Source organism: Micropterus dolomieu, unplaced genomic scaffold, assembly GCF_021292245.1.
Source record: "Micropterus dolomieu isolate WLL.071019.BEF.003 ecotype Adirondacks unplaced genomic scaffold, ASM2129224v1 contig_8971, whole genome shotgun sequence".
NCBI lineage: Eukaryota > Metazoa > Chordata > Actinopteri > Centrarchiformes > Centrarchidae > Micropterus > Micropterus dolomieu.
The window spans coordinates 1,825-15,780 of record NW_025737957.1 but is presented as its reverse complement, the minus strand read 5'-3'; the positions used below and the strand labels follow the sequence as shown (position 1 = coordinate 15,780).

Genomic DNA, 13,956 nt, shown 5'->3' with positions numbered 1-13,956 from the left:
GATTTGGATTGTTGTTTAACATAAAAACGTCTGGATCCAAATTGTCCAAAGTGCAGAATGCAAACCTTCAGTCCCAGCGCATATTTAATGATGTAATACCTAATTTGTAAATTTACCAAAACAACTTTTCTGTTTACTTTAAGCTTGTAAAGTTTCATTATGATATGAGGAAAGTTGAGAAAGGAGCCTGTTTGACTTCTTTGCGTAGAACATCTTCTTCCTGACGTCTTATTTTGAAGGAGACTTTCACACCGATTATTTCGGCATGAAAGCTGCTGGCTTTTATTTTGAAGTGCGCAACCGGATGCAGAATGGTGCTGAAATGCGCGGACGGACGTTAGCTGGTGTCTCCTCCTCTCTGCACGCAGGTTTCTACTCTTTCTGCTCGGTTTCTTTTATTCACTATTCGCCGACATGTGGACAGTAACGCCTGCAGAGGTTAAAGTAAACAAGTCGCTGTATTTTAGCCCAATGCAGAAGCTTCTAGCGGCGTTAAATGTTAGCTAACAGCTAACTGTTGGTGTTTGTTGACAGTTCAGTTTCAGTCCGATGTCCAACATGTGGCCCGCTGACCCTGTCAGTCTCAGACAAAGCTAGTTAAAAGCTTCTGGTGGGGAAGTCGGCTAAAATGGGCCAAACAAGGTTGGAGCTTTGTAGCACTGTAAAATTACAGCTAATCACAAATACTGATCTTGAATTGTTGCTACAACACTAGTTGACATGTAAAACTAGTTTTGATTGGTCTGAGATTTCTATGGTGGGCGGGGCACAGTCTACACGAAGTACGTCAGAAATACTTTATTGATCCACGAGGGGAAATTCTTTGTCACAATTGCACACTGTTCAAGGCATAAGGAATAGAAATAGTAATAAAAGGTAGATAGATAAAGAGTATGTAAGTATAAATATAAAATGTAAGAAAAATATAAAGTTTAAAGAGTATGAACAGAGAAATCTACAGCTTGATCAGCAATCATAAGTCATTTTACCAACAAAGCAAAATGTTTATAAAAGATGTTTCGCCAGGCTCTTTCAAACAAAAATAGTTCAATTTGTAGTTTTTGTAAAAAAAAAAAAATGTTAACAAATGTTAAAATTAGCTAACATGGGCCACGTGTACACACAGGCTTACTGACCATTTACAAAGAAACTGAGGGTGAATATGTACATATCTATGCAAAACATAAAAAATAAGAATTACTTTACGCACAGAACCGACAAAGACACTAATGTGCAGAAACACCCATCCGCCAAATGAGGGTGGATTTTCCGTTTGGCGGCCAAATGTTAGAAGGCTACCTGCCGCATTGGCGGGTAAATGTACTCTGCTTATAATTTCTATTTGACAGCAGCAGACCGGCGTGCTTGCTGGTTGTGAGTCGCACTTAAATTGATCCCCGATGTACCAAGGGATCTAAATTATTGGGCGTATTAGGGGCGTTCACTGGTTGTTCTTTTCCCGTTACTTATGTTTGATTGGCGTTGATTTGTAAGGGGGTGGACGTTAGGCGACAGGAGTCTGGAGGGGAGCGTGGGAGTGTAGCCGCTTTCATGCAGAGATCAGTGCAGAAAGAATATCTGCGTTTATGTCGCATTCGCGTCTTCACACTGAACAACAGTTTGCAGCTTTATCCCGTGTGAAAAGACCTTAATCCTGCAACCATGTGTGCTTTCACATAGCGGTCCGGCTTTACGGCGTGTCGGCTGTGGCTTTTCACAAACAGATCGTCTGTCACCAACTTTTCCTGCTGAGAGGTGAATAAAATCTGCCTCATACGTTTCATAAAGTGCAGTGAGCCGGCAGATCGGCGCAATACCCCTGTGAAATAATCAGAATCAGCTGTATTTGCCTTGTATGTGTGCACATACGAGGAATTTGACTTAGGATTGTACATTGCTCATGATGTGCTTACTCATACAATAATACAATTATAAAATAAGATAAAATAAAATCAGACACAGGCTACAGTCTAGAGAACAATATATATACACACTATAAACAGAAACAAAAACAATATACACAGAATAAGGCGGCGTGAAAGCTGCTAGTGTTTGGAGCTGATTACAAAAGTATTAAAAGGAGTGTTTTTAGCTGGCGGTCCAGTCAGTGTCTGACACACTGCCAGATCTTCTTCCAGGTCCTGCTGTCCTCCCCAGAGATCAACGAGAATGATCCATAGGCTGTATGAAAAATGCAGTGACCTGTTCGGACCACAGAAACATTAACAGAGCTGCTGCTTGTTGTTGTCTTCCAGCTGAGGTGGAGAAGCATCATGGACAAAGTGAGGAGGATCCTGGTTTATGTTTGTAAGGAGCGAGCAGCTCCACAGCGAGCTCAGTTTGTTCAGGTCAGTGCAGACGGATCCAGATTATTTAAAGGTTACATTTACAAACATTCCCCAAAATGTTGGATTGTTCCTTTAACCAGCTAACGGCACACACAACCAAACACTTTTACTGCTTTTCATTACATTATCTCAGGAAGTTATACCTGGTTTGTCTTTCCTCATACTTCTTCTTCTGTTGTCAGAGTATAACGGCTCTCTTCAGTGACGGCGGCGAGGACGAGGTGGAGGTCAACTGCTCTCTGGAGAAAAACCAGTTCATCCTTTACAGAGGAGACAAAGGACGAGGGATTCCTCTGAAGGTCACAAAACATTTAGCTTCTGTTTTTAATATTTATCCCTCTGTCTTCAAAGTGTAAGGCTGAAAATATTCTATGTTTGTTATTATCAAGAAAAGTCTCATGTGCAGACCCAAACCAACAACATGTTAGTCTCTCAACACTTCCTGACTTCCTGTCTCTGCAGCTTCTATCAGACAAACATGAGGAAATAGTGCATCTGGTGGGGACTACTTTCAGCGGCGGATTAATCCACATGTGGTGCTCTAGTGAGGATTTGGGGCAGCAGGACGGTGTCTGTGCAGCTTAGCAGTGTGTGTTTATAGTGATGATGGATCATGTGACACAGTTTTATGCTGCGGTCCATTTACCTCGGAAGTCGGAGGTCGAAGCTGGGAATGACGTCACAACCGAGTTTCGGCGTTCCAGTTAACAAGTCGGAAAACCTGACCAGCTGTTTGTTTACAACTAGCCAGGTTAGCTATTGATACGACGGTTGATTAAAAAAACGCATTGTGTGGTATTTACTAAATACTGTAGCAACACGTCCACAGACAGCTGTTGGACAGCACTTTGTGTAAGAACATTTCTATGAGTCACAAGTACACAGACGTGCTAATAAACACTATGAACTACAACTTTCACTAACTGTTGATACTCCGACAGCCATCTTGGATCACGAAGTCGGGGTAGTGCGGTTGTCTCCACTTTCCGAATCGGAGATCCAACTTCGTTCCAGGTGAAAGTTGTAGGAAATTCCGACTTCCCGTGTCAAATGGAACGTACCATTAGGACAGCAGTGGAGCTCTATAGCGACCTAAGCACCTCCTCTTCCTGTGGACAGGAGCCAACAACGACTAATGTTTTTATCCTGTTTGAATTGTGTCCTGAATTACACACACGCTCATTATCAGTTTAAAATATAACTTAAGTCAAGAAAGTCGCTGTTTGTATAAAACTGTTTAAGAATAAGACTGTCAAAATACTTAATTTCAAAAACCACAAATCCAAAAGCCCCGAATGTGACGTCATAACTGTTTCTGTCACTGACTGAAGCTAATGTATCTTAAGCTAACATGACTGTAGCTAACGTGACTGTAGCTAACGTGACTGTAGCTAACGTGACTGAAGCTAACGTGACTGTAGCTAACGTGACTGTAGCTAACGTGACTGTAGCTAACGTGACTGTAGCTAAGGTTACTGTAGCTAACGTGACTGTAGCTAACGTGACTGTAGCTAACGTGACTGTAGCTAAGGTTACTGTAGCTAACGTGACTGTAGCTAACGTGACTGCTGCTAACGTGACTGCTGCTAACGTGACTGTAGCTGACGTGACTGTAGCTGACGTGACTGCTGCTAACGTGACTGCTGCTAAGGTTACTGTAGCTAAGATTACTGTAGCTAACGTGACTGTAGCTAAGGTTACTGTAGCTAACGTGACTGTAGATAACGTAACTTAAGCTAACGTGACTGTAGCTAACGTGACTGTAGATAACGTAACTTAAGTTATTGTGACTGTAGCTAAGGTTACTATAGCTAACGTGACTGTAGCTAATGTGACTGTAGCTAACGTGACTGTAGCTAAGGTTACTGTAGCTAAGGTTACTGTAGCTAAGGTTACTGTAGCTAACATGACTGTAGCTAACGTGACTGTAGCTAACGTGACTGCTGCTAACGTGACTGTAGCTAAGGTTACTGTAGCTAACATGACTGTAGCTAAGGTGACTGTAGCTAAGGTGACTGTAGCTAAGGTGACTGTAGCTAAGGTGACTGTAGCTAATGTGACTGTAGCTAACGTGACTGTAGCTAAGGTTACTGTAGCTAACGTGACTGTAGATAACGTAACTTAAGTTAACGTGACTGTAGCTAATGTGACTGTAGCTAAGGTTACTATAGCTAACGTGACTGTAGCTAACGTGACTGTAGCTAAGGTTACTGTAGCTAATGTGACTGTAGCTAACGTGACTGTAGCTAAGGTTACTGTAGCTAACGTGACTGTAGATAACGTAACTTAAGTTAACGTGACTGTAGCTAATGTGACTGTAGCTAAGGTTACTATAGCTAACGTGACTGTAGCTAACGTGACTGTAGCTAAGGTTACTGTAGCTAATGTGACTGTAGCTAACGTGACTGTAGCTAAGGTTACTGTAGCTAACGTGACTGTAGATAACGTAACTTAAGTTAACGTGACTGTAGCTAATGTGACTGTAGCTAAGGTTACTATAGCTAACGTGACTGTAGCTAACGTGACTGTAGCTAAGGTTACTGTAGCTAATGTGACTGTAGCTAACGTGACTGTAGCTAAGGTTACTGTAGCTAACGTGACTGTAGATAACGTAACTTAAGTTAACGTGACTGTAGCTAATGTGACTGTAGCTAAGGTTACTATAGCTAACGTGACTGTAGCTAACGTGACTGTAGCTAAGGTTACTGTAGCTAATGTGACTGTAGCTAACGTGACTGTAGCTAAGGTTACTGTAGCTAACGTGACTGTAGATAACGTAACTTAAGTTAACGTGACTGTAGCTAATGTGACTGTAGCTAAGGTTACTATAGCTAACGTGACTGTAGCTAACGTGACTGTAGCTAAGGTTACTGTAGCTAATGTGACTGTAGCTAACGTGACTGTAGCTAAGGTTACTGTAGCTAACGTGACTGTAGATAACGTAACTTAAGTTAACGTGACTGTAGCTAATGTGACTGTAGCTAAGGTTACTATAGCTAACGTGACTGTAGCTAACGTGACTATAGCTAACGTGACTGTAGCTAACATGACTGTAGCTAACATGACTGTAGCTAATGTGACTGTAGCTAAGGTTACTGTAGCTAATGTGACTGTAGCTAATGTGACTGTAGCTAAGGTTACTATAGCTAACGTGACTGTAGCTAACGTGACTGTAGCTAAGGTTACTGTAGATAACGTAACTGAAGCTAACATGACTGTAGCTAATGTGACTGTAGCTAAGGTTACTATAGCTAACGTGACTGCTGCTAACGTAACTGTAGCTAATGTGACTCTGTCATTCATGTGTGTTTTCTACTAATATGTAAACATACCAGCAACTAGAGCTGCAGCTAATGATAATTTTAGTAATGGAGTAATCTGCAGATTATTTCATCGATTCATCATTTAAGAAGTTTAATGCTGAAGTTGGTGTTACTGTTACCTTGTTCCGCTCGGTGGACTTGATGATAGCCCGGGTGCTTTCTGTTCAGGTGCTGTTGCTGTAGGCAACATCAGTTTTGTTTTACGGTGGACGGGCTGTAACATTACAGAGTTGTTTTCTTTTATCTTAAAATAATCCCATACTTTGGACACTTTCTTCTTTGTCCTTCGCTATTTTCTCTCTTCCTTCACTTTGCGCCATCATAATCACGTCGTCTTCACTTGATCTCAGTGTAAGTGCCAGTGCTTAATTTGTAAGTTATTAGGTGCCAGAGCGTGTGAAATGCGTCATCCGCCAAAAAGAATTAATTAATAATTTACGATCAATTTAAATATTCAAAATGCACAGCGTATCTGTACATTGTTTTAAAGGGCGATCAGAAACCATTATTAGCTACCAAACCTATTATAGTAAATAAGGGAGTCCATTATACTTACCCTATTGGTCTGGATGAAATCTTGGACTTTATATGTGTAGAAGCACTTTATAGGTGCTGGAGTGCAAAAGGCTTAAAACTCAGAGGTACCGCAGCGGGGCTCCGGCTAGCTCCGGCACATATTAAGCACTGGTAAGCGCGATGTGCGACAGTAATAAATGTCTGCGCTAAATAGTTAAATGGATTAAACGAAGCGTTGATGCTAAGAATTTGTGTCGCTGCTGTTTGGCAATCGAATTAATTGATGAATTGTTTCAGCCCTGTTCAGGACACAGGTGAAACTGGATCAAAACATTAGTTGTCCCGCTGCTGTTCATATTGTTTCTGAAGTGAGGTCCTATGGGGCGGGAAGGAGGGACTGAGGCTCTGTATGGCTCAGAGGAAGAAGAGGCTGTGAGACACAGGACCTGTTAGCGGACACTTTCGCTGCTGGTTGGAGTCTGAACATGAGATTTGATGAAGAAAAATGTAGAACATCACCAGAATTGGGTTTTAATATTCATCCCTCCATTTTTGAAACAACCCTGCTATCCTTTTCTCTCCTAGAGGCCCGCCTTCTGTCCCATCAAACACCTGTCAGCCACGGAGGCAGCTGCGATCCCACTGGACGTTCAACAGCGTGGAATAGATGTGGGCGTGGCTATACTCCTGCAGACAGCCAATCAGAGAGTGTTGTTGACACGACGGTCGAAGGAGCTTCGTATATTTCCCAACGTCTGGGTCCCTCCAGGTCTGTTAGAGAGGGCAGGTGCATTGTGGGAAGGGTAGGATGCAGGATATCTCCACCTCTGCTGCTCAGATTTGGACTTTTCTGTTTTAAATTCATATTAATTTTGTATGCACTACTACAGAACTGCAGTAGCCCCTAACATACATGTCCACACTGGCACCACCCCTACCACTGTCCACATACCCCCTTACATTTAGACAGGGTGTCCGCGGGGTATTCAACATCAAAACTGAAGGCCTTAAAAATTCTGAAGTTTGTCACTGAAGTTTGTGTTCTAGGCCTTAAATACTTTTAAACAGGTCTTAATTTTCCAGCGTCCACGTAACGCCTCTAATGCTCATAGAAGTGCTCCTGCACCCCGTGGTGTTGTAGTTCTTTCTTTCGCTAGTCCAAATATAATTCGCTGTGTCACGACTACAAAGACCAACATGCAGCCGTCGTGTTATTGTCTTTGTCGGATTGTATGACAGATAGAAAACGGATTTATTCTTCAGCTCTGGGGAAGTGCAACCTTAAGAAACACGATCATTAATGATGTTCAGCACGGTAACACTCACGGCTGTCTCCCTCAACTCATTCTTCAAAAGACAAGTGAATGTGACAGAGCAGCCTGTTCTCATCTCAGGGCGTCATATACCGACGACTTGAGAAAGAGTGACAAAGCGTAGTTACCCTTTAGCGTCTGTGTGAGACGCTCTAGAGCGTCCCGTACAGACCGGAAGTGCCAGCTAGCTAGCTACGTTCGTGATAAAGGTGTTGACCGCCCCCCGAAGCCCCCTGCCCTAACCACAACAGACTCCATCAGACTAACATCAGAAATGTTAGTACCTAAACCTAAGTCACTGAATGTGTGCATGTCGACTGGCTAACCCTTGTGTTGCTGCAACGTAGGAAACGGGTGGCGTTTCATACGGACGCTGAAGGGAACCTTTAGTGTAAAATCCTTACGCTTTGTCACGCTGTCTGAAAGCGTCTGTTATGACGCATTGAGATGAGGATGTGTTGGTCAGAGAGAGCGGCAGAAAGTGACGGTGAAAGTTAGCGGAGGATAAGATCAGCGTTAAGTTGTCAGGTTACAGCTCTGTCCTGTACTGTACATCTTGATAGTATAAAGAAAGGAGGGCGGTGACGGCGGAAGAGCTGAGGTTAGTAACGTTAAAGCAGATTAGAGATGCAAACTAGTCCTTTTAAGCTAATGAGATTATTCTTTTGGATATTGACGCACAAATGAAATACTTGTAATTATCCAGAAGGGAGGTGGTTCTCATGTTGCTTTTCTACTTAAAGCAGTAAGTTAAGACACAAAAGGCAAACATGAATAATCTGTATTGATTCTGAGGTCATTTTAACAGTGTTTTCCTTCCTTTATAAGGTGGTGAGGCTCAAAACTGCTTGCAGCTGCGCCATGAATGTAAAAATCAAATCTAACCTCATGAATTTTCCCAGATCTAATGGTTATGATTCAAACCCATAAGACTTCTTTAGCAAGTTTTAATTCTGCTCTAGATTTTCCTACTTATTATTCACAGATGTGGTAATAACATTGTTCCAAAATGATCTGCCCCCAAAACCCCCAACACAAAAATACCATCTTAATTTCTTTTACATTATACCGCCCTGTGAATGCATGTTTTAATGTTTTAATAAGTCCTAAATTTCATTCATAGTGGTCTTAAAAGGTCTTAAATATGATCAGGTGAAACCTGCAGAAACCCTGTTACACACTGAATCCTAAAGTTACTGCTAGGAACCAGTTGCTTTAAAATATCAGTGCAGCAAGGATTGGGTCTACTAAGTCCAACATTAAGTAAGTGACTACAATCTGGCGGTCAGAATGCGATACCTGGTTTGAACATTATATAAGCAATATATAAATGGGCGTATAAATTCAGCACTTGTCGGATACATGCTACTTGTAGAGTGCGTGAGATTTCCGTGAGCTTAGAACAATAACTTATCTTGCGGCATTTGCCTTTGCAAATCAGGAAAAAGGAGGTTCCCACTTGGTGCAGTCATAGAAAAAGCAACTGCGGTTTTAAGGTTAAGAATATGGGAGATTTAAGGGCAAATATTTCAATGTGAGGACAGTCGGAGAGAATGGTAAATTACGGGAGAATCCCAGAGTAAACTGGAGGTTTGAAAGGTATGGCCCTTAAACACACGTCTTATTTTACACACACACCTGAGTATTTTAAAGGCTCATGTTTCGTGGCTTTGTTCTTTTCTAGGTGGCCATGTTGAGCCAGATGAGACGGTAAATCATTTTCTGTTTCTGAAAATAATTTTACGTGACTCCTGCGCAGTGTTTCTTCTTGACTGAACACAAAGAGCCGGTCACGCCAGAGTAATCCTTTTTATTGTGTGTGTGTAGCTGCTGGATGCCGGCCTCAGGGAGTTAGAGGAGGAAACCGGCCTGAAACTGAAACCTGAGGAAGTTTCTCCAAAAATACTGGGACTGTGGGAGGTGAGACAGACGGAGACCAAACACTCAAACCAGATTCATTAAAGCAAACTGTTGTCTAGCTTCACCGGGCAGAAAGTGAAAATGATTTCACTGGCCATTCTCGACATGTTCTGTTTCTTTAAATCAAAGCTTTTGTCTCTGTGTTCCACAATAACACCTGTTTCTTTCTGTTTGGGTGGAGTGAATCAGTCCACAGAGGTTTAATGTGTCTGTTTTTAACCTCTGGGCCACTGAGTCACAGCCGTGTAACGAACGCATTAATGGTGAATGATCTCTCTGTCAGTCAGTGTATCCTCCCATGCTGTCCAGAGGACTTCCTCAGAGACATCACATAGTCATCTACATGCTGCTGCACTCCTCCCTCTCTCACCTGCAGCTACAGGTACTACAGGTGATGCGGACGTGGCTTTGACCGTCTCTGTGTCTCCAGCAGAGAATGTGACTGTAGGATGTCTTCATGTCTCCACCCTGCAGGCCTGTCTGAGCCCGTCTCCTGCCGAGGTCAGTGCCTGTCTGTGGGCCGACAGCCGGCTGGTCGGAGCCGTCGTGTCCTCCGTGGACGGAGAGGACGCCGAGGTTTGTCTGGACGACCTGCCGAGCAGCATCAGGTATCTCGATAATTATTGATCCCGAGAGAGCAAATGGACTGACAGGAGTACAGATAAAAAGAGAAAGTAAAAATTAACTAAGATGTTACAGCCCAGCTCCCTGGGGGAAAGGGGGCGTACGCATAAACCAGATGTGTTTGGTATGGTGGAAAAGTTATTTATTCACACGAGAGTTTTTACCAGGTTTAAACAACAAAAGACTCCGACTCCTCCAGATATTTGGCGTGCTAAATGTCTGGCAGAAGTCGGCGATGTGTCAGACAGGGAGCCGTTTTGATGCGTCGTTGAGTAGTTCACACATAACGACTGGCGATCAGTCGCTGATTTACTCCCAATCACAGCCTGACGGTCGCCGAGCTCACAGAGCGGCTAATCGGGCTTAAAATCGCGTAGAGTGAACGAGGCTTAATGGACTAAACAAAGAAAATATCCTGAACGTGTAGAGTGGGTTATCGGTATTTACTGTACAACCTAACCCAACTCTGCAGAAACACGGCAAAACACAACTAACTCAAGTGTGCTACTCAACAAACACTCAGTAAGGTAATACTGCTGCAACAGGGTTACAGAGACTGCAGCTAAACAGCGAACACAAAGGCTAGTAGCAGCAGATCACAAACATGAGCAGGGAACGGAAGTGATGGCAGCTGGAACAAGCACACAATATACATACGGTCAGTGTGTGGCATGAACAGTACAGGTAATACAGCATGTGGATTACAGCTGTGGGCGTCAGTGAGCCAGTGTTTTAAAACCTGGAACTCGATCCTGGACAGGAAATAACTGATACTGATACAGTTTGTTTCAATATCAGTAAATTATTATCATAAATTATTTATTTAGTCAGGGAGTCTTTAGATACGTCGGACCTCCAGTTCGTTTCTTTTACCTTTTGAGATCTGGTGTCAGGTTCACTAATGTTGGTCTCAGTTAATGTGTTTAAGGTGACGAGTTGTGTTCTTAGGTGCGCCTGTTAAAAGGGAACAACTTAAATGCTCTAATTTTGCAGCTAAATGCAGGAAAAATAATTAATAATTGAATAAAAATCAGTAATAATTTCTTTAAAAAAAGACAGAAATATTGTTGTAATTTATTTTGAGATGTTTGATAAATGCTGTTGTCTCGTGTGATGGGTTTAAATGTTTGGCCTGACACTAAACTGATTTCAGTGAATTTAGACGTCTGGATGTAACTACAGATGCCTCTGGACTGGTTTCAGTGTTATGTTCTTATTAACAGCAGCCTGCGGATAAATAATACTAATAAATAATAAATAAAACAGCTCCACAGTTAAAGATCCAACATTCAATAGAATGTCTTGTGCCACCAGTAAGAAAGATTAAACTTCAGGCAGAGGAGTGGACTCCAGTCACAAATATGATGACCTTAGACCCGACTTTAACTTCAACACCAATGAATCGTGTCTTAACGTGGACTTGAGCCTTTTGACTTGAACCGACTTGATGACAAACTGCGCCACTGCCTTTTTTCTGTACAGGCTAACGCAGTTCACTAAAGTATATTTCCTATTTTAAATCTTGTTATGATATAAAATGCTATTCAGTTTGGTGGAGAGCAAATTATAACTTGTTTAGGACTTTGTAAAACAATGACTTGGACACACCTCTGACTTCAGCTGTCCTCTGGGTTCACTTTAGAATAAATACGTTTTTGAACTTACTCACAGATTTGTTGTTCTTGTCAAACATTATTTGGGGAATTTTAGAAATGAAATCTTTAAAGAGCAACCATTGGATGTTATTTATGGAGGAAAACCAGCAGGAACAGTGCTGCTGTTCTGACCCGGCCACTAGTAACTGGAATGTTTCTGTTCTTCTACTTTTTGTTGTCATGAAAACAAACCCAAAATATTCAGGACAGTATAACCACACAGGCCCCAACATATATTACGGTTTGATACTAGGGCTGCACGATGTCATGTGTGATTACATAACCGCAAAAAGTGTGTGATTTATTAAAAAGGGTGTGTGACGCTCTCTTCTGTGTGAGCGCTGCAGTCTGCTCGTTACCTTCAGCCCCTAAAACAGAAAAGCCTGCGTGCAGTGAGAAAAATGTGTTTTGAGCAGTAGCTGTAGAGAAACTTGCTCCTCTTGTTCTGTTTTACTTGTTATTGTTATAAATACTGTTTATTGTTTTAACTTTATTCAAGTTGAGAAAAACACATTTCAAAATGTCAGTATTTCGTGCATTCCTTGATAATTAAGCACGTTAGACTGATAGTAGCATTTGTTTCATTATATAATAATAATCTTCAAATCGTGCAGCCCTATTTGATACTGATTTAGTCCAACTAACTTCCTCCTGACCAGCGTGACCTTTGACCTCCCGCTGTGTTTCCAGTGTGTCGCAGGTTTCCACAGAGGGAGCCCTGACTGACTCCACCCTGCCTCTGACGGTGCTGGTCAGCCGGGCGCCGGTCAGCGGCCCGGACGTGGAGCGGGTCAGCACCGGGACCAAGTACGCCCTGGAACTGTGGCTGAGAAGCCTGGAGACCCCCGTCCTCTGACCCCCACTGGACCGGGATTGGACAGTTTTGGCTCAGAGGAATGACTCTCTCTGTAAATGTCTCTTTTTATTTTCATGTACTTTAAATCTCATCCTAATTTTGCAATAAAACAGAACCCAAAACAGAAATGACTCTGACTAAGACCACGTGAGGCTCCACATGTTGGCATCGCTGAGATCAACGCCTTGTGCCCCCATATATATTCTCATTTATGTCTTACTTTGATTAAAACAAGGGAGCTCTACATTATCCTAAATAAGTCTTCTAAACATGGGACCATGAGATAAGTCTAATATAAATCTCTGGACTGTGGACGAGAGATGACGCTCCGATATATGCGTCTGTTTTATTTTTGTGCCTCCACTTAGGGGTAAAAGTACTTAAGTCAAATGTTGAGCTACTTGCACTTGAGTATTTTCTGTTTAGGGGGCTTTACTTTAACTCCTCCAATTTCAAAACCCGCATTGTTCTTGTTTATGTGATGCCTGTAGTTACTGCTTGTTTTCCGATTTATTAATCAGGTAGTCACAGCATTACCGGATCATCAACCTCATCATCAACATCAATCAATGGTCATAGAGGTGAAACTATTTTAGGCAGCAAAAGAACGACTTCAGACTTTCACTTCTTCTCATGTTGGAGAGGTTTGTTTCACAGAGGTAAAAATACACCTGGACAAGTCAAATGTCCACAGACTTCTGGCCGTCTTTGTTTGATATGATATCAAACACTTTGGTCAGCTCCCACACTAAGGTGACCAGATTTCTGAAATAGAAACCGGGGACATTTTTTGTTTGGTGGTCAGTATGTCATTAAAAATGTGATGATTAGAACAGGAGACAATTTCGTTTTTTTAATGTGTCAAATATAACTCTTCTGAATGTAATCAAGTCATTTTGAGGCAGAAACTACCTTTCAGTGAATAAGTAGAGGCTGCAATCACTTTCTGGCAAATAGAAAAATGCATTTTGTGTGTTTTGGCCATTAAAAGGTATTTCAACAGGTAAAAAGGACTGGATTGGTTTGTACACAGCAAGTAAACAAATGTGGAGTCATAAGGATAATTGCAAAAGAGATCATGTCTTTATTTTATATATAACTGAGCAGTAAGTCGTGTTAATTAGGCTAGTCTGTTTTCCAAATATAAACAAGGATATCAGACATAGCCTACCAAACTAGGGTGACCAGACGTCCGCGTTTTCCGGGTCCCTGGTTTTGGTGGCCCGTCTGGAGCTGCATGTGCAGCATGTTAAAGCTGGATCAAAGAGACATAACGTGCAAATAATCACAATTGTGGGCCAGATACCTGTTTGCAGTTTATAGCATAACCAGGCTGGACATTTAAGTAATCATTGGTAATAACAGAAGCCTGTTGTTGCAGATGGATTATGTGTTTGGTAG

General features: G+C 42.0%; 1 protein-coding gene across 2 annotated transcripts; it reads left to right on the top strand.

Moving 5' to 3' along the window:
- Positions 1-244: 244 nt before the first annotated feature.
- nudt17 (nudix (nucleoside diphosphate linked moiety X)-type motif 17) lies at positions 245-12,683 on the top strand. Of its 2 annotated transcripts, XM_046041827.1 has the most exons (10): positions 307-368; positions 1,681-1,755; positions 2,256-2,348; positions 2,531-2,647; positions 6,773-6,956; positions 9,185-9,210; positions 9,328-9,420; positions 9,704-9,802; positions 9,895-10,028; positions 12,390-12,683. In XM_046041827.1, exons 3-10 carry the CDS (start codon positions 2,274-2,276, stop codon positions 12,553-12,555), a joined length of 894 nt encoding a protein of 297 aa, XP_045897783.1. In that variant the 5' UTR covers positions 307-368; positions 1,681-1,755; positions 2,256-2,273; the 3' UTR covers positions 12,556-12,683. The 2 variants fall into 2 exon arrangements, with proteins under 2 accessions (XP_045897782.1, XP_045897783.1); XM_046041826.1 differs by lacking the exon at positions 1,681-1,755 and having other exon boundaries at positions 245-368.
- The last annotated feature ends 1,273 nt before the right edge of the window (positions 12,684-13,956 follow it).

Bases quoted from the DNA above. Each gene is read 5' to 3' on its own strand.
- nudt17 (XM_046041826.1), top strand. From the start codon at position 2,274: ATGGACAAAGTGAGGAGGATCCTGGTTTATGTTTGTAAGGAGCGAGCA. The intron at 2,349-2,530 runs GTCAGTGCAGAC...TTCTGTTGTCAG, and splicing joins AGCGAGCTCAGTTTGTTCAG to AGTATAACGGCTCTCTTCAG. The intron at 9,421-9,703 runs GTGAGACAGACG...TCTCTCTGTCAG, and splicing joins AAATACTGGGACTGTGGGAG to TCAGTGTATCCTCCCATGCT.